The sequence below is a fragment of the Anabrus simplex genome, chromosome 9 (assembly GCF_040414725.1).
Source record: "Anabrus simplex isolate iqAnaSimp1 chromosome 9, ASM4041472v1, whole genome shotgun sequence".
NCBI lineage: Eukaryota > Metazoa > Arthropoda > Insecta > Orthoptera > Tettigoniidae > Anabrus > Anabrus simplex.
Window position 1 is genome coordinate 166,687,831 of NC_090273.1, and position 21,306 is coordinate 166,709,136.

At 39.5% G+C, this 21,306-nt stretch overlaps 1 protein-coding gene across 1 annotated transcript in view; it reads right to left on the minus strand.

Annotated features, from left to right (window-relative positions):
- LOC136881187 (UBX domain-containing protein 1) overlaps positions 1 to 21,306 on the minus strand; it is a 334,080-nt gene that overhangs the window by 29,480 nt on the left and 283,294 nt on the right. The window contains exon 6 of the mRNA XM_067153870.2: positions 18,158 to 18,338. Coding sequence (XP_067009971.1) covers positions 18,158 to 18,338 — 181 coding nt within the window. The remainder of the gene's footprint in view (positions 1 to 18,157; positions 18,339 to 21,306) is intronic.

Here is a 21,306-nt window from a genome sequence, read left to right on the forward strand (position 1 = left end):
ATGAATCAAGACGTTCAAATAGATAAACCAAATTTTACATATACCACAAGAACTGGAATGTAGTGAACTCCTGCGGACACGCACACCAATATATACAATGGACTTTTTTTTTGTGGAACAAGAAAAAGAATTGCTCTTTATCCGTTGGTAAATAAAATAATCAGAAAATTCAAGCAGAAGTTTCATTCTAACCTAAGACCTGAAATAAAGAAGAAAGATAAATATTCCAGATTCACTTTCAACAATCCTAATGTATATGCAGAAAACAAAACTATAAGATTGCGTACTCAACCAGTAAACAACAGTGTTAATTCCCTAGGGAAAGATGATGCTTGCTTGTTGTTTTAAGGGGCCAGAGACAAACACTCATATTCAGGACGCAGTTTTACGGTAAGGCAACGCCATAGGCCACCATGTGACTGCACCACTATAGAGCAAGATTTGACAATATCACGTAAAACTAATACACTAGAAAATATATACGCTTATTTAGATCAACAAATTATTCAGGATAATAACCTGAATGATATAAGTGACAATAGGAAGGGATGTTATCACATCTAGAAGCATTAGGCATTAAAAACAATACAGACAATAAAAGAAAGAAATATTCCATCCTCTCGTATATCTATTCCCCCCTACCCCTTCTTCTAAAGCCGAAACTGTGACCGTAAGCGACGTGCCTCCTCTGAAGGCGGAACAAGCTTTGGAACGCACAAGACGTCGCTCCTCTGAGGACGCAACAATAAGGTATGAAACCACTCTTTTATATACTAGGTTTCCTTGTGCAGAGTTAAAACACACTTTTAAAAAGCAATTCCCCATTTTATTTCATTTCAGATTTCGGGGAAGCACTTTTTATAATAGTAAGACAGCAATCAGCTCCAAGGATCCTGAATTAATTGAATTCAAGAGACACTTTTATAAAATTAAAACAAACAACATTCGCCTTGAAAGGAGCAAATGTAGAGAACATCCTTGTAAAATATAGAACAGTGACAAAGGTAAATTATTTTTCAAAAACATTTTATTAGTAGACAAGCAGAATATCAGATATCAAAGTGAAAAGTGCTGGAAACAAAAACATATTTAATAACATCTGTTCCAGTGAATATAGTTCAACCATCCACATTGATATTAATTTATTTCATTTTTTTAAATTCACATAGATTTTCAGTAAAAACAAGGTACTTATTAACATGTTCTTAAGAAGATAAAAACTTTGTAATTTCACCGAAGTGTTGTAATACAGCTCAAGATATTCCAAATGGAATGAAACATGTACTGGATATGATTGCTTAATGAAAATATAAGTATCAAAAAGGTGGAAATTTACTCTTATTGATTCATTGTACATACCACTTAGTCGAGCAGCTCGTCTCCTTTCTCCCAAGTCTTCCCAGCCCAAACTTTGCAACATTTTTGTAACACTACTCTTGTCAGAAATCACCCAGAACAAATTGAGGTGCCTTTCTTCGGACTTTTTCCGGTTCAGGAATCAAGTAATCCTGGTGAGGGTCCGTTACACTGGAACCATACTCTAGTTGGGGTCTTACCAAAGACATCCTTACTACAACCCCTAAACACCTTCATAACCATGTGCAGGGATCTGCACCCTTTATTTACAATCCCATATATGTGATTACCCCTTATATTAACACCTAGATACTTACAATGATCCCCAAAAGGAACTTTCACACCATCAATGCAATGATTAAAACTGAGAGGACATTTCCTATTTGTGAAACTCACAACCTGACTTTTAACCCCGTTTATCATCATACCATACCCTGCTATCAATTTCACAATATTATCAAGGTCATGTTGCTGTTCTCACAATCTTGTAAATTATTTATTACTCTGTGCAAAATAACATCATCCGATCATTCCACTTCCTTACTCATATCATTTATATATACAAGAAAACAAAGGTCCAATAATACTGCCTTGAGGAATTCCCCTCTTAATTACTGCAGGGTCAGATAAAGCTTCACCTACTCTAATTTCCTGAGATCTATTTTCTACAAATATAGCAACCCATTCAGTCACTCTTTTGTCTAGTCCAATTGCACTCATTTTTGCCACCAGCCTCCCATGATCCACCCTATCAAATGCTTTAGACAGGAGAGACAGTCCATTTGACCTCCTGAATCCAAGAAATCTGCTATATCTTGCTGGAATCCTAAAAGTTGAGCTTCAGTGGAATAACCTTTCCTTTCTATCGAACCAGTTATTAATTTCACAAGCTTGTCTAATATAATCAGAAAGAATGCCTTCCCAAAGCTTACATGCGACACATGTCAAACTTACTGGCCTCTAATATTCAGCTCTATGTCTATCACCCTTTCCTTTGTATACAGGGGCTACTATAGCAACTCTCCATTCATTTGGTAAAGTTCCTTCATGCAAACAATAATCAAATAAGTACTTCAGAAATCTTATCAATTCCAGCTGCTTTTCTATTTTTCAATTTTTGTATCTTATTGTAATAATAATGTTATTTGCTTTACGTCACACTAACTACTTTTATGGTCTTCGGAGACGTCGAGGTGCCGGAATTTAGTCCCGCAGGAGTTCTTTTACGTGCCAGTAAATCTACCGACACGAGGCTGTCGTATTTGAGCACCTTAAAATACCACCGGACTGAGCCAGGATTGAACCTGCCAAGTTGGGGTTAGAAGGCCAGCGCCTTAACCGTCTGAGCCACTCAGCATGGCTGTATCTTATTGTAAATGTCATTGTTATCATATGTGAATTTTAATACTTCTTTAGCATTAGTCACCTCCTCTATCTGGACATTATCCTTGTTGTGTGGCTGATCAGAACGGGCTACAGTTAGTCCAAAGGGAAGGAGTGTAAACGGATATGTAATGATGTCGTCCTTTGTGACATAGTCCCCTTCGTTATTCAGCTCCACCCGGTACTAAAGAAATCTAGTCAAATTTCTGTCATCATCGTGAAGATTCAATTGTAGGAATGCCTGGCATCCATCGCAAACGATTGCTTTAGCATGCGAACGAAAATGCAGCAAAGTGGCAAGTATCTCAGGTTGCAGGTTTGGTGCCATTTCCATCATTGAGGGATGGATAACCTTTTTCATGTTAGGAAGCGTGAAAAATGATTCTAAATTTAGTGCTACCTTTCTTATCTTTCTTAACCACGTGATGGGGTAAATAAAATATCTCTCTGCTTGTGTCGACGGCAGAAACAATATTTACTTGTGCTTTCGAAATGTAATTAAGCATCAATTGGTGATAAATAATCTTAAATTCTTCATTTGTCTGCATCGTCTTATCCAGGCTATAGAAGTGTCTCTCTGCGATGGATAGATTGTTAGAGAGTAGGACGTCTTTCTTTCTGGGAAATTTTACAACTCTTCTGCCATCTTCAATCCTATAAGATTCATAAAATTCCTGAAGAATGGTATTGTCTTTAGTTGTCAATACACGTTCTTGATTTTCTGTGATACCGATGGCTTCCAGTTCCCAGAATGTTTGTAGGGTATCATCTGCTACATGAGAAATCTTATTGGTTGTTATTTCGTTGGAGAGAGAGATGTGCTGGACTGTAATTTGATTGACTGTAGTGTCTGATCTATTCCCACTGAGGACCCATCCAAATACCATTGGGAGGAGGACTAAAGATGACCTTACTCGAATTGGTTGGTCTATCTTCACGACCTTCCAACAACGGTCTGCGCCGATGATAATTTCGATGGGAAGCTCACATGAATCATCCTTCAGGTCGGCTAGCCTCAATTTACCTACTGATGCCAGTGCATTAATGTCATGTGGTACTGTTGGATGACGTGAATACGTATTATTGCTCTCAAAGGCCGAGAGTTTGAGGTTGGCGTTAGTGGAAAATCCCGTAATATCAAATCTGATCTGTCGTCTGGAACTTATAATGCAAGGAGATGTCTCGAATGAAGTCGCTACAAGATTTCTTTTGTCAGTAACCTCAAGTTGGAGTAAATCAACCAAGGATGTGTCGATGAAACTCAACTGGCTTCCGGCGTCTAGAATGCATCGAGTAAGTTTACTTTTCCCAGTTGGTCCCGTTATCCACACTCGTGCAGTCTGAAGAAATGTGAAGTTTGGAGTGTAGACGTCAATTTTACCCACGGAAGTAGGTAGAGTTGCTTCGTCGTCACACATGGAAACATGGTGGTGTTTCTTACATTTGGTGCACTTGCCTTGTCTCGTTTAACACACTGTTGTGCATTATGTCCTCGATTTAGGCATAGAAAACATCTGTTCGTAGCCTTCAGTTTCTCAGTTCTCTCCTTCAAGTTTGTCATTCTCTTACAGTCTTGTCCCCAATGGCCGCTATTCTCACAGAACACACAGTATGAATTTTGGTGGTCATTTGTTGGTAGATTTGGACTTACTTGCTCTGTCGGTTACAGAAACATCCCCTCTGGTCAAGGCACTCTCAATCTCGTCGTTAAGAAATTCCACTGGTCGTGAAATGTTGCTCTCTTCGAATTCTGATCTTTTGGCAAAGATCGTCGGGAAGGCACGGAGAATTTTCGGAGCTGACATTTTTCCATACGCGTCCACATTTTCTCCTAGCGAGGTGAGGGCTTGAACTCTTCGGTGACATTCTATAAATGTGGAATTGAGAACATCAGGGTTGTCTGAAATTGCGGGCTGGAGGTGTTCGATATAACCTAAGTGAGACTGAATTATTCTGTTTTTGTCTCCATAATGTGATTGAAGAGTTCCTTTAGTCTGTTCATATGTTTCCGCTGTGACGGATATTCCATCAACCAAACATTTCGGTATCCCTGTAGAAAGACGTGTTTACTGATAGTAGATACTGTCGGGTTTTTGTCCACGGGAGAGTTCCGAGAAATGTGGCCACGCTTCGATGTCCCCCGTAAAAGGTTCTAACCTGATAGTCGGCAATTTAACTTGAGGCGTGGCTGTGAATGAAGCTGACTGTGGACCTAAAGTGAAGCTATTTGCTGCTAAGTGCATGCCTGGACTCTTCGCATGTCTGAACGTCGTTTTCGTACTTGTCGTCGGCTATGAGATCATGAATGGCATCGCCCAGAAGCGTTAAATTCCTAAAACTTTCCTGCAGTCTATCCAAATTGTGTTCTACTTCGTCAGTTGGTGAGGAATTGTTAAATTTACTTATCTACCTAGAAAAGTGAGAGACGTTTGAACGCTGAGTAGAGCGCTTTTGTTTCAGTTTGTCCAGCTGCGTAGGTTGAGCCATAATTATGTGTGATAGATAGATAGAATATTAGATTCGAAGTTAACAATTCATTGATTTCTGACAAGATGACCAATGTACAAATAGTTCCTCGATTGTCCGCTAGATAGCGCCACGTGTCAATTCAACTGTGTTAGAATCCTCTTAGTGCATCGAGTTTCTACCAGATAACCTCTTTGGAGATGCGTTAACAAGATGGCTGCACGCAGGTCCGATGTAATCTAACCATATACTTAAGTCATTTTGTAATTCTACAGCTACTCGAGACATTCAAGATATAGTGCAAGGGTTCAAAATAAAATGTAGTGTTAGCTGGGAACTTATCTCTCTTCTCTTGTTGTCTGTGACGCGTTATTGTGGCACTATACTGTTAGCTCCTAGAAATGTAAATGTTTTAAGCAAAACTTCAGTGTTTCGTGACGTGAGTATCCTGACTTCCCGAGTTCGTGATTCGTGATGGGAGAGCGAGGTTAATGAAACACACCTCTCTTTACTAACGGAGACAATAAAGATGCTTCGTTCACGGAGTAAAAGAAGAGATGTTAGGCGAGATCCCAACAATCTTTACATACTGCTCACTGAATACTTCTGCCTTCTGAAGATCCTCACATACACAATCTCCTTGTTCAATAATGATTACTGCAATGTCCTCCTTGGAATCTGTTTCTGCCTTAGAGTACCTATACATACCCTTCCATTTTTCACTAAATTTTGTACGACTGCCAATTAAGCTTGCCATCACGTTATCCTTAGCTGCTTTTTGCTAGAATCTATTTCGTAGCAAGTTCCTTCAATTTCACCTTACTTCCACAGCCATTTCTAACTATTTCTTTCCAATCTGTACGTACGTGGTTTGAAAACTTCTCGGAATGTACTAGAATTAAGTATCTTACCTTGGTGGAACTGGTTTTATTTTTCAACATAGTCTCCCTGTAGACTAATGCATTTAGTCCAGCGATGTTCCAATGCCTTGATCCCATCTTGAAAATGAGATTCCTCCAGGCCTGCAAAGTACCTCTCCAATTTGGATGTCAGTTCTTCCCTTGTAGAAAATCTCAATCCACCAAAGAAAATTTTCAGCTTGGGGAATAGATGAAAGTCTGATGGTGCCAAATCAGGTGAATAAGGTGGATGTGGCAACAATTCGTACCCCAGTTCATGAAGTTTTGCCATGGCAATAACACCTGTGTCCGGCGGAGCATTGTCCTGATGAAAGATGACCTTTTTCCTTGCCAAACCAGGCCTTGTTTCGCATATCTTTTCCTGTAGTTGGTCTAGGAGGTTTGCATAGTATTGCCCCGTAATTGTTTGGCCAGTAGGAAGATAATCTATCAGCAGAATGCCTTTTGCATCCCAGAAAACTGAGGCCATCACCTTTCCGGCTGAACGCACTGCCTTTGCTTTCTTTGGTGGTGGTGAATCAGCATGTTTCCACTGCTTTGACTGCTGTTTTGTCTCTGGGGTATAGTAGTGGACCCATGTTTCATCAGTAGTCCCAAACCGGAGCAAAAAATCTTGTTGGTTGCACTGAAAATGGGCCAGACTTTGTTCGGACATTTCCAATCTGGTGCGTTTATTGTCCAATGTCAAGAGCCGCGGCACCCATCTTGCGGATAATTTCTTCATACCCAATTCTTCGGTTAAAATATAATATACCCGTTCAGAAGACATCCCTACAGCTTCAGCAATCTCCCGCACTTTCAGTCGAAGATCCTCCATGACCATTTTATGCACTTTTGTGATAAATTCTGGGGTCGTAACACTTTTTGGCCGTCCACTACGCGGATCATCATCCAAGCTCTCCCGTCCAAATTTAAACCCGCTGGTCCACTTGGCAACAGTTGAAAATGAAAGAGCAGAGTCCCCCAGTTTGTTCTGAAAGTCAGCATGAATTTCCTTTGCTTTCATACCTTTCTTTACAAAGTATTTAATCACTGCTCGAATCTCAGTTTTTTCCATTGTCACAAATCACTACGCGGAAACAACAACAAAGAGTCGTCACTACCACACTCCTGCAGCTAGAGCTCTGACGCGCCACGTGTTCACTCACAAAGGATGTGCGATTATTGCGCGGGAACCTCGTTGCTCTAGCACTGACATCTAGCGGTGATTCCAAGAACTTTTCAAACCGTCCTCGTACGTCCTTCTTAGTCTCTTTATTTCTCTATTACAATAAGGTGGGTCATTAACATTCCTTACCACCTTCAAAGGTACAAACCTGTTTACACATTCCTCAACAATTGCTTTAAACTCATCCCAGAGTCTGTTTACATTTTTATTTACCGTTTTCAACCGATCATAGTTACTTTTAAAAAACTGCCTCATGCCTGCTTAATCAGCAATATGGTACTGCCTAATAGTCCTACTTTTAAGACCTTCCTATCACATTTATTTTTAACTACGTCAAAAACAGCTTCGTGATCACTAATACCATCTATTACTTTGGTTCGTCTATAGAGCTCATCTGGTTTTACCAGCACCACGTCCAGGATATTTTTCCCTCTAGTTGGTTCCATCACTTTCTGAACCAATTTCCTTCCCATGTTAGCATATTTGCCATTTGTTGGTCATGGTTCCTGTCGCTCGCATTTCCTTCCCAATTGACATTTGGTAAATTCAGATCTCCCGGTACAATCACATTCTGAATCCGTGTCAGCGCTGCCCTTTCCCAGTCTGTACACTCCAAAGATATCAAGTTGCCTATTATCTTTAGAAAAGTGCCTTACACCTAGAATTTCATGTTTGTCATCTTTAACTTTTTCGTAGCTTACAAATTCTTCTTTCACCAGAATGGATACTCCTCCTCCCACCAGTCCTATCCTATCTCTACAATACACGCTCCAGTTCCGTGAGAAAAAGTCTGCATCCATTATATCATTTCTCAGCCATGATTCAACTCCTATTACAATATCTGGTAAATATTTATTTATTAAATTACTTAATTCTATTTCTTTCTTTACAATACTTCTAGAATTTAGCACTAACATTTTTATGTCTTCCCTACTTGAATTCCAGTTCCCCGTTGCCTTATCACCACTCCCTAGACCACCCAGTTACTCTGAATGTATCTCCCTATTACCCTTCCAAACAAATTTTCTAACTTACATGTACCACTGCAATTTAAGTGAAGGCCATCTGAGTGCAGATCCCCATCTCCTACCCACCCATTAGAATCTAGAAATTTCACTCCCCGTTTCCCCACATACCCACTCCATAGTCTCATTTAAATCCCCAATCACCTTCCAGTCAGTATCCCTCCTACACAGTATTCCACTGACAACAATGTCTACTTCCTTAAACTTCACCCGTGTTGCATATACCAGATCCCTCACATCCCCAACTATGTTGGTACTTATACCAGCATGTCTTATGTTGTTACTACCAATGTGACACACTACCACATTTTTCCCTTCCCCTCCTCCTTCTCTTTGAGTTACCTCAACATCTGCCTCAAGCTAATTTCTGGATAACACTCTACCCTGGTTCCCTTTCCTCCAGGCAATTTCCCGACATGTCTAACGATAGAATCCCCCATGACCAGAGCCTCAACCCTACCCACCTCATTTGATCCCCTCCCCTCCTGGTCAGTCCTATCTTTCTTGATAGCTGCAGAAGCTACTTCCTCCTCCCTTTCCTCCTTGCCATGACCCTGTTCCACCTGTCTTTGCCTATCCTCTACTCTACATTTCCCTTTCCTACCTTTTAGCTTCCTCCTACTTCCACACATCTCAGCAACAGTTCCCTTTTCCTCATCTTCCCTCTGTTGTTCTACCTGGAGTGACTCGTACCGATTTCTCACAGACACCTGTCATGAATTCTGATCCTGAATAGAGCCCTTAGCCTGCAATCTCCTTCCCCGTAAAACATTAGACCCCTGTCTTCTACAATTCCCCCCTTTCCTTCCCATCCCTCTTTTACACCAGCTGTAACCTGTACATTGTTTGAGGGAGGCCTAATTTCTTTCCTGTCCTCTGTGAGAATCCTGATTATCTCCCTTAAACTCTCCAACTGCTCCCTCATACCCCTCAATGCATCGCCACACCCACAGTTCGTACACTTGCACTCCTTAGCGATTCTTTATGGAAAAAATTAAAAGAAAAGGAAAAATTAAATAACTTATGTGCAAAAAAAAAAAAAATCTAATGGAGCAGAAACTTGGACAATGAGAGTCGAATACAGGCAGCTGGAATGAAGTTCTTGAGGAGTATGATACAGAACAGTAGAAGAGACAAAAAATAATGAGAAAATCCAGGAAGAAATTGGAGTGGAAAAGATGAATGATAGAATAGAGGAGGTGGTTTGGGCAAATAAAGCAAAATGAGTGATAAAAGAATGTGATGGAAATGCAACTGCAAGGAAGGAGATGGAAGGACACAATCCCGAATGCAGTATTACCTGGCTACAGCTGGATAATGGGAAATGATGATGATGAACGAAATTGCGTTTGAAGATTCTTGCAATCATAAACTGACTCAGTAGACTTCTACATTCCATTTCAATACAAAATTATCAACTTGTGTTTGCAGTGATTTATCAATAGTTGTAAAGTAAGCACTTGAGGCACCAGTATACACTGATGCTGAATGTTCTTTCACTTTAGGAAACTGAATGTTTAGCATCCACGAGTGATGACATCCAAATCGTCATCATTTTCAAGCAGATGCATTTTTAAATATAGGCACTTTTATCTGTAAGAACAGAATGAAGTTCTCTTCACATTTTTCAGTGCTGTTAACAAATACCAGATGTGTCCTATTTTCATGGTGAGGGGTTCTTTGTGAACACACACACACTTTGATTTTTCAGAATAAGGGAACAAGTTTTCTTTTCCTCTTCGTAAATAGCTTCCAATAGAAATCCATTAATTTCCCTTCTGTTTGGAAGGGAGCTGTTGCAAATCAAACAAACTGACAATGTTGCTACAAAAGCAGTATTTTTTGCGAGTTTAAAACAAGCTACTAGTTCATCCAAAGACTACTTCTGTTGGCCGTGCAGTTAGGGTCGCACAGTTGGGAGCTTGCATTCGGGAGATAGCAAGTTTGAAGCCCGTCAGCAGCTCCCTTTTTCACAGCAAGTAAACGCAGGGGCTGTACCTTAATTAAGGCCACAGCTGCTTCCTTCTCACTTCTACCCATCTACTACTGTATTGGTGTTGATCTAACTACATATGCTGAATGTATTCTGATTTATTTTCCTTTCTCTCATCAGAAGAAGTGTGAGGGCTGGATCTGGTTGAAATGGTACCTGAAAAAGAATCAAATTCATGTTAATACCGTATTTCCCAGATGGATTAGTGGTGGTATATTTATTATTTCGTTCTTACAACTGAACCAGAAGAGACGTGCAATACAGTGGGACCTAGATTATCCGTTCCTAGAAACTACGTTTTCCCACACGATTCCTTCAAATTATGTGGTCCTGCGAGCATCCTAATTAAATAGTGTTTTAAAAGTACCACATTAAACGTTCCTCGAAGAAATGATTTCCCATATCGACCGTCCAGAAATTTCAACCCCATCAACGCTAAATCCTCAATTAAGCATTTTTCAAGAAACAGTATCTCACGAAAGGATGGCGACGACGTACCTACGGATCTTGACGTCATTCAGTAGTTAGAGCAAATACAATACTGGGGAAGCGATCGGGACCATCTTAACTCAGCTGGTATTATTTAAGCAATCCTCGGAAATCACAGAGCAGAGTGGCCGAGATGATTGGAAGAAGACCGACAGCTCTACTAGAAGACCAAACGAGTTCTGTCAAATGTTCATACTTGTTATGTCCGAGGTTGTTTCGATTGTATCGCCAAACAGATTTTTGGCACTTCTCTCAGTGTACTATGGCTTTCAGACAGGAAAACAATTATGTAGGACAGAAGTTGCACGTTTTATAACTGAACTCTTGGGATTGCCTAATATAAGACGGAGATGTCCCTATAAAAGCTGCCGGTATGAAATGTTTGTATCGTTTGCTGTGAGTACTGTAGTCACGAGTGTCTCCAGCTGAGCTCAGGTCACCAATATGACAACATTTCTGGATTTTTGATTATATTTTCCTCTTCCCAATTAGCACCTGACTAGGGACGGGCAAATTCAATATAATGCATTTGAGAACTTTTCAGAATCGATACTTACATTTAAAACCATATTCTTGAGTTTAACATATGCTTTAAAAGTCAATGTAGGCCTAATTTATGCGGTACAAGACCTCCAGAAATGTATACCTTGAGTGGAAGATATTTAAAATTTAAAAAAAGAATGGATTTTGCCTTCATGATGGGTGCTTTTGTATCGGATGTGCTTTATTTGATTAGATTAGATTGTGAGCGATTGTTATTTGGTTTGGCGTTATGTATTAGATTTTTTTGACAAGCTTGGCTGAAATTGCTGACCTAAAAGAAGTTTTCACAGGAAACTGCCGAAGTTTCCCCGGTAAAACTGAACGTCAAGTATCAATATTTTTTTAAACTCCTGTAATTAATGTTTGAAGCCAGGCCCGTGGTCAACTGCCTCTCAAGCTTTTGATTCCTGGCCAGGTCAGGCATTTTTACCTGGATATGATGGCTCTAGGTCCACTCAGCCTATGTGATTACCATTAACTGAGGAGCTATCTCATGGTGGAATGCGACTCCGGTCTAGAGAGCCAGGAATAACGGTTGAGAGGATTTGTCACACTGTCCATGCACCACCTTATAATCTGCAGGCCTTCGGGATGAGTAGTGATTGCTAGCTAGGCCAGAGCCCATTAGAGCTGTAGTTTGGTTTGGTTTAGCAGTGTTTGTAAGATTATAATTGTATTTCATTACTGTGATGTTTAGTCAAATTTGGTTGTAATTCATTCCAACATTTTCCATTTTCTCGTATCATACTTTTTATTTCGTGGTCCCTCCAGAAACGGATATTCAAGGTTCCACTATATATGAATTAATGCACACTGTGTGTGCTTCCTATCAGCAATACAGCCAAAACTGGTTAGGACATTTCTGTGGGGACTGAAAAAAAAAGTCAAAGAGAGAACGTGCTAAAAAATTGAAAACAATTACACTGTTAAATTTAAGGTTACGTTTGAACATAATAATTATGTTCCAGCATTTACATTGAGCAAACAGGGAGATCCTTCAAAATCAGATACAATGAACACATTAATGCCATTAAATACAAAAGATTCTCAGCAATAGGACAGCATACGCGTGATTACAAACACAGCTTTTACAGCATCAATAATGATTTAGATATCATCGCTTCTTTTAGACCTTCATTTGGACCAGTACTACAACCCTAATTTTAATCTTAATGAACTGTCCGAAAAACCTACTATCCTATTTGATATACTCATTTCAGTTATTAGCAAGCTTAAAATTCCAAAAGATCAACCAGTATATAAAACAGTTTGCAACACGCTGGCGTATTACCCCTACCGGAATCCACGCCCCCGACCCTTACTCGCCTGTTCCTGCGACCTCCCCTCCCCCTCCACCTACCAGGCACGCCCCGATTCCCCGCTGATGCGTGCGGCTTGTTGCCTGACACACCGTTCGCCAGTTCTGCTTTAACTTCTCGCCGGTATCGTGGTGCTTGAGGTGAGTTTTTAAAATTGCCTGATTCCTTTCTCGATCCGTTTACGTCATACTTACACAGTATTCAATTTCTTTTAGGTCCGTTTGAATCGAGATCTTTCCAGAGTTACATCTGACCACCTGAAAACATCGTTTCTCATGAACTCGCACCCATTAACCTACGGCCTCAGTCCATTCACGTTTGAATATACTACTGAAATATAGGTCCAAAAACTATTTTATACCCTACTAACTCAAGCTATTTCAGTAAGATTTAAGCAAGATACATGCCATGAAAAAAAATTGGTTCACTTGCTTCTAAAGGTCCGACCAATTTATGATGGCTCTCTGATTATAATCCATGAGGAACTATTTTTTTACAAACATTGGACAACAAAATGGTCTTCCCTTTTATACTATATAGTAATACTCTGAAAAATTAGCTAATAATGTATATATGCTAAAATCTCTCATGATACAACGTTCAAAAAGATTTTATATATTGCTCCAAGGTCAATAGTCTAATTTTAATCAGCTGTTTAGATAGTCAAGAAAGAAGATTTTATACAAACTTGTGGCTACTATAATTCTATACACAATTACAGCATTTAACATTACCAGGTGATAGAAATGCAAAGAGCTGTATATAGAACTTTATTATGATATATATAGTAGATATTTGTGCAGTCAAATGTTTTATGTTGTGACGCGATTATAAATTGCTAGATATTTCAGAAGGTCTATTTGTGTATATACATATGTAATTTACTCAACGTCCTTGTTTGCTTAACCCTAGGCTGATGATGGCATAAAAAATGCCGAAACAGGTACCTAAAAATGTGATATTTTAATTATATCATATTTTAATGTAGTATTGAACAGGTGGAGAATCCTACCCTTTATCTTTGAATGCCAGAGTAATAATTCTCACAGATGTTTCCGAGCTCCGCTTGCACCTGTTATAATGTACTATCTACCACTCTCAGAAGCCTGGCGGCCAGCTGGGTGCGGAACATAAAACTTTTTTTTTTTTTTTTTTGCTTTACGTCACACCGACACAGATGATGGGACAGGGAAGGGCTAGGAGTGGGAAGGAAGCGGCCGTGGCCTTAATTAAGGTACAGCCCCTGCATTTGCCTGGTGTGAAAATGGGAAACCACGGAAAACCATTTTCAGGGCTGCCGACAGTGGGGTTCGAACCTACTATTTCCCGAATGCTGGATACTGGCTGCACTTAAGCGACTGCAGCTACCGAGCTCGGTGTAAAACATTTTGACCGGTCACGTGGTTTTAGGAGAGTGCTGCTGTAAGCCAAGTTTGAAACTGACGTACACGCACAAAGGAAAGTGATGTCGGATCCTACGACAGAAAGACATTTACAATGTGATGACTGACTACTCCGTTATCACTGCTTGAAATGTTAATAGGATATGGCCTGGGACTAATAACCAGAGGGACGTCTTAACAGTTTCGACTTTATATGCATTAATGCACATTGTGTGTGGTTCCTGTAATATCCCCCATTCTTAAAATTAACACATTCCGTAGCCTGACCCAAAACTCCCTAATTTCCCAGCGAGTCCGTTGGCAAGTCACCAAATGCCCTAGGAATTCCCCAGGTAAAGGTAGCACGGGTGATATTCAGTTTTCTGTTTTATACAAAGAAGATTACTAGTGAATGTAATGGTATACATTACTGGACATTGCATAGGCAGGAATTTTTAGAGTATTTTGAATCTTTGAACTATTTCTCTACATTTTTTAGCAAAAATTGAAAATTAATTAAATGTCTTACCTGCATCATCTTCACTTTCTTCAACTTCTATTTGTGCACATTTTGCTGAAGACTTATTAGCCACACCTTCTCTCGATTCCCTTTTAACTTCATGAAATGAAACAACATATTTTCTACCAGTGAAACTGAAGTGGCGAGCTTAAAATACTCAGATACTACACGTCTATACTCTGCCACCAAACTTCAGAAACTGTTGCAGCTCCTTGCTTCACACATGCACAAGCAACTCCCATTTGCAAGGGAGTGGTTCATTACTCATTAGGTCATCAAAAAACCATGATGGTTTATTAAGAATAAAAACACCTGGTTGAAAGCTCGGCCGCTGTAGGTATGAGACGCTAGTTATTTTGGAATTCTGACACGCTGCTCAATCCTCTCAAAAGCGCCTTCAATAAATTTGGAGCTATTTACTGCACTCCACAAAATTTGGTTTTTGCAGAAGATCACTTCTTTCAAAACCCTCTTCTTTGAAATAGAATGAACATATTCTGCAAACAAAAGGATTCTCTTGTCAGCAGCTACCCACTCTTTAGGAATATCGCAGCACAACTTGAGACACTCTTGTTGCTCTTTACAATGGGATGTTCAACACTTCTGAATGGAAAAATATCTAGATTGATACTAACATGGCAATTTACTGTCACATTTTCTTAAGATTTGAACTTTTTTACCCCCCAATGGAACACTTTCTTTACTTTTTTGCCATACACTTGTTAGTTTCAACTTTTGATCAAAATTTTTAAATATATTTACTGTAATTTCTGACAGATAAGAAGTAATGCCATCTAGCAGAAGAGAAGGAGATTGGGGTCGAGACCTCTACTTTCCTATTATCTCTCTTCCATTTTGGTCTGTTGCCGGCCTGGATATTATCGGCATTCCACCCGGGTGAAACTGCACAACTGCTTCTTATTATGTGACTGTAACAACGGAGACGAGCTTCCCTGTCTGCATTTCTCACCCTCGGTCCAAGAATCCATTCAAAGCATCTTCACCGCCATATACGAACAGCCTGCGACATAAACGGCTGCTGGGCATACCCTGGTGGTGTAAATTTTTGTTGATAGATTCTGGGGCATCTTTTTATTGCAGAGGACTGCAGTGACTTGTCACCACTTGAGCCAAATTGTGGGTATCAGAAGAGGTGACAATGGACCTTAGGTATTTAAAATTCTGCAGGTTGTGTTTGTTAATTCTGATGGTATTCAATCTTCTGGATGCCAGTGAGCGGTGTCCGTTGTGCTGATATACACCACCATCGCCGGTTGACTCATTACCACGATAGAACATAAAAGATTGGATTTTCTAATGCGTATTTTTTTTTTTTTTTTTTGCTAGGGGCTTTACGTCACACCGACACAGATAGGTCTTATGGCGACGATGGGATAGGAAAGGCTTAGGAGTTGGAAGGAAGCGGCCGTGGCCTTAATTAAGGTACAGCCCCAACATTAAATGCGTATTTTTCAGGACATACATAATAATTGCAAACATCTCCGTTATTATTTCTCCTATGATAAAAATGTATGAAATTACATTCTATACAGTTTTTTTTTGAGATGGACAACATTATGCCACTTAAAGGAATGATCCAGTGTGAAGACAAGCCACACAAAGAGAGGTAGGACGAACACACTGGGAGGTCAGTGTGAAAAGGGAGTAAATGGGACTGGAAAAATTAACATCTATTTTTATTAAAATCAGCACTTTCTATTGAAAAAGCAAGGTTGCAACTTATGTAGGGCTAGAACCCCCCCCTCCTTCCTGGTTGGAAATAAGTGGTCATAACAAGGATTGACTAAGTGAATACGACGAAATCAGACATGAACAGACCGAGGATTAATTTGGCAAGATGGGACTACATTGAAGAAAACTGTATTCATGTTCAGCTTTCTTACCACGCCAATGGACGTTAAAACTTACATAAAATGTGTTAATGTATGTTTCTGAAACAAGAATACGTTATTCACTTGTACATTTCTCACAGTTATACGCTAAATATTTAGGGCACAGAACTTTGTGCATTAATATTTAGCCCAATTATATGTTTCTAATTAATACGTCACATTGAATAGAACATGTTAATTTACGTTATGCAGTACTGATGACACAAGAGCCACAGAGTTCCCTTACACTGTCACTCGTTCAGAGCACGCAGTCCAGCAGCCGAGTATGCTTATCAACTGTGCCCATTCCAAGAACGATATGCGCAATATCGTTTCCAGCTGCCTGAAACCAACAAACTATACCGAGAGATCCGCATCCTCTCCATGGCAGCACATACTTCTCGGCTTTTTTTTGTGATATCATTAAGAATTTGAAGACTTTTTGCTCTCCTTTCAATGTGAGGTTTCAGCAACGTTTTGTAAAAAGTCTACTACGTAGTGCGTGGTGAAAGCAGCAAGGGGACTTAAAGATACTCTACATGTCTCGCTCATGGGTTGCACACAATTTTCCTCATGTTGACTGATTAATATCAAACATAATTGTATCTGCATTTAACAGTAGCGAGGCATCGTCAATAAAAACTGCAAAGGAATTGTTTTCCAATGGTTTGTTGGGAAAATTAGTATATATCACTTCAAATTAAAGAGATCTGCCGAAAACTATCTCTTGCCTAGAAAGTGCTGGTTTAGAATTATTTGAGAGTTTGGGAATAGCAGAGGACAGAATGCAAGAGGTACAGTGAAGAACGAACTTGGTAAGGTAGGGATATGCAACAATGTGCCCTCTTAGATGGTAGTGGATATGGTTTAGGTGAAGAAGCAGTGAACTGACTATGTTTAAACACCGACATACAAAAGAGCTTCTCCCAGTACAAAAAAATACTGAGCGACCTTCGAAGGAGATTTCTTTTCGACAACCTGAAAATGCAGATGGTCGTGATGTGCAATGCTGGCAGAGAAGAAAATTAAGAGGTACGTACGATAATGAACAACTTATGTTGGCAGATACCATGAAGCATGCCAATACTACCTTCCTTGGTTTACTTTTAGGAAAACCGAGCGAGACCTGCACCTCAATGAACGTTGAAAGTTCTAACGTACTGTAGCTCTGTCAGTTTGAATGATTAAATGCTTCGCTGATCACGTTTTGGTTTTGTCCAACCCTTGTTCCGCTATGAAGTGAGATGAATGTGTCGTGGCCTCATCAAAGGAGTTAATGAGATGAAATGGGGCTCAAACCTAGTGCTGGCACACAGCACCAAGGGGTCTGCTCAAGATTCCTTTGCTCCTTTATTTTTTCTAGTAATTTCTTTAGGAATTTCCTATATTATTCCCTTTTTCCTTTTTTGTTCTTCCATGAAGTCCAAGACTTCATCTATCATCCATTTTTTGATCGCTTTCCTTTTTGTCTGCTGCAAGTTGGTTTTATGTTTTGATCTGCAGCAGACATTGGCTGCACAAGTCTCCTGTTTGAACACTCCTTCTCATTAGTACTGCATTGTAAGTAGGTAAGCTGTTGGCTGTTACAAGCGACCGAGAGGTTCACTTCATACAAGTGAGGGATCTAAGTTTTAACTAATGACTGAGTTTTCAAATGTTTATACAGATTATATAAACAACTTTTACAGGCTCACTACCTACCAAGTATATCCAAAGGTTTCTCATAGTCATCATCTGTAAATATTTTTTTGGGAAAGTTCGTCATCAACGAGAACGGTCCATCACCATCGGTCCTGTTCATTTCAACATACAACCTCACGGCCGATAGTTGTTCCTTTGAACCAAAGGTTTGAGTTAAGGCCTGCCCATTCGTTAGCCTGATCTGAAAGAAGAAAATTGCATCAAATTAGTACTAAGATATGCAATGACTTACATTATAATAGTGTGGAGCAGATGTTGTATACAGTGTTTCAAAAGAATTGTTTGAAGCAAAATAACATGAGTTCAGTTAGTGATTACCACTATCATACCCCATTCCTCTCACTGTAATTAGGGCACAATGTTCCATAATACTGGTGGAGAAACATAGGGCTACAAGAATAATGCTGAAACTAAACAGTTTGTCATATGAACACATAAACACTTTATTATTGGTTACATGTGTGCATATGTCTTACAATTGTAGCGTGGCTGAAGATGACCCAAAATATATGGGGGTCAAAACTAGTCCCAGTTTTCATCATCATCATCATCATCCTAAAACATCTCCAGTTTCCCGCGTGTTGTATATGAGCCTCCTCCATCTCATCCTGTCCTTGTACCATTCTTCCTCCACCAACTTGTCCCTATCATGACTTCTCAGCAGTACATCGTTCTTAACTAAATCTATCCATTTCCTTCGTGGCCTTCCCACGGGTCGTCTTCCCTCTACTTTTCTGTCAAATTCCTTCCTTGCAGTTCTGTTAACTGGCATCCTCTCCATGTAACCAAACCACTTCAGTCTTGATATCTGAATCTTATTGAGGAGAGAATCATCTATTCCTACTTCTCTAATTTTCTCATTCCTAATCTTATCTTTCCTGGTTTTCTGGATCATAGTGCATAGAAATTTCATTTCAGCTGCTTGGAGTTTGGAATTATCTCTATTGGTCAGTGTTGTGGTTTCGAGACTGTATGTAAATATTGGTGTATAATAGGACTTGTTTTCATGAGTATTTGCTCATCCCACAGCAGGTGTCTTACCTGGTGGTAAAATTGTGTTGCCTTATTGATTCGATTGTTCACCTCATGTTTTGCTAGGTTGTCATTTGATAGAATGCTACCCAAATATTTGAAAACTGGAACGCTGTCCAGCTGGGCTTCATTTAACTTGACTACTGGTTCTGCTCCTTCCCCATACACTTTCATCACCACCGTCTTGGTCTTGCTGATGTTTAAACCATATTCCAGCTTTACATTCACTCTCTCAATTCACTCCAGGTCGCAACATCATCTGCAAATGTGAAGGCTTTGATATCTCCATGTTCTTTCCTTTCAATAGATTTCCATCACAATAATAAATAGAAGTGGCGACAATGAGCTGCCCTGCTGCACTCCTCTCTTTGTTTCAAACCAGTCCGACAAACCACATCCTACTTGAATACAGCTTCTGTTCCCACTATACAACATTTTCACTTTGTCTATGAGGCTGTCTCGCACTTGAAGTTCTTTCATGCATTGCCAAATTCTTTCCCTTGGTACACTGTTGTAGGCTTTCTCAATGTCCAAAAATATTAGAAATAAAGGCTTGTTCTTCTCCCAGTATTTTTCCATTAGCATCCTAATTGCAAATATAAGGTCTGCAGTTGACCTTCCTAGTCTGAAACCATACTGCTCTTCTTCCAAAATTGGTTCAACAATATCTCTGATTCTGGTCTATTATTTTTTTCCAATATTTTCAGGAGGGTAAGAGAAGTAGAGGGAGACCAAGACGATGATGGTTAGACTCTGTTTCTAATGATTTAAAGATAAGAGGTATAGAACTAAATGAGGCCACAACACTAGTTGCAAATCGAGGATTGTGGCGACGTTTAGTAAATTCTCAGAGGCTTGCAGACTGAACGCTGAAAGGCATAACAGTCTATAATGATAATGTATGTATGTATTTTCAGGACATGACACAGTAGTGTGATACCACGATAATTAGTACATTTTCGTCGGCTTCCTTTTTTGAACAGAGGTATAGTAATTGCCACGTAAGGAAATACCCCAGAAAGTAAATATCGCCGCCCTATGCTCTTCTTTTCTCTTTTTTGTAATGGCTGATCACTGCTGCCAACCTGCCTGGTTACATATTAAAATCACCAGACATAACCATAACAAACTAACCTCAATGTAAACACCGATAATGAATGTTTCCCTACCCTAGTAAATGATAAAAGATAAGATCAAATAAATCAAGATAATTATGAATATCTCGTCGATTTCCACGCCCAATGAGGAATTAAGAAAAATAAACACACTTTCTCACTCAAATTATCTGTCTTTATTTTGATATACAGTAGGCGTACTATAACCATATTCTTGAGAAGAGGGGCATGTTAAACGATGCAATTTATTTAATAAGTCTTTGCAGTGTGATTTTCGAAAGTTCCAGACATACAATGACTTCCCTTTCTTTTGCGCGAACATTTTCTTCTCTCTTTAATACCGGTAACCAGTAAGGAGAGAGATTATTGGGCATATTTTCAGCCTGCAGGCTGGTTATATCTTCAAGCTTATCAGGAAACATATAGGAATACTAATGTGCCAAGCTCCGTGAACGGAAATTAGGTCAGCTTTCAAGTTCACTGCAGATTTGAAAATAATAATGTTATAAGTTCTATTGCCAAAATTTCGTCCCACAAGAGTTATTTCATGTACCGGTAGATCTAGACAGGGACTGGCATATATGAGCACTTTAATCATTTCACACAAACTATGTTATTAAATGCATTATCCGAACATGCCACAATTCTACTTACTTGGTATTAGCCAAATAGATTTACAATCCCACAGAAAAAGAAAATATGCTTTAAATATTCTTGCAAATGTATCACTAGTGACTTTAACGGCGATGCGATGGCAACACGCAATTCATGCTAGAATAGTGATTGAATGTTGCCAACGTGCCAGATTAACGGTAAATGTAAGACGACGTATCGGCAAGTAGGGTCCCTAAACTGTATGGTTACCGACACTGAAAAAGACCTGCAAAATACCCAACAGCAAGAAAAGTAAGTATAAATCGATACCTTAATATTACAGAGGAGAAAGGGTAAGGTTGCACCCTTAGGGCACGTCCTTACACGGAGAGGACTATACAATGATCT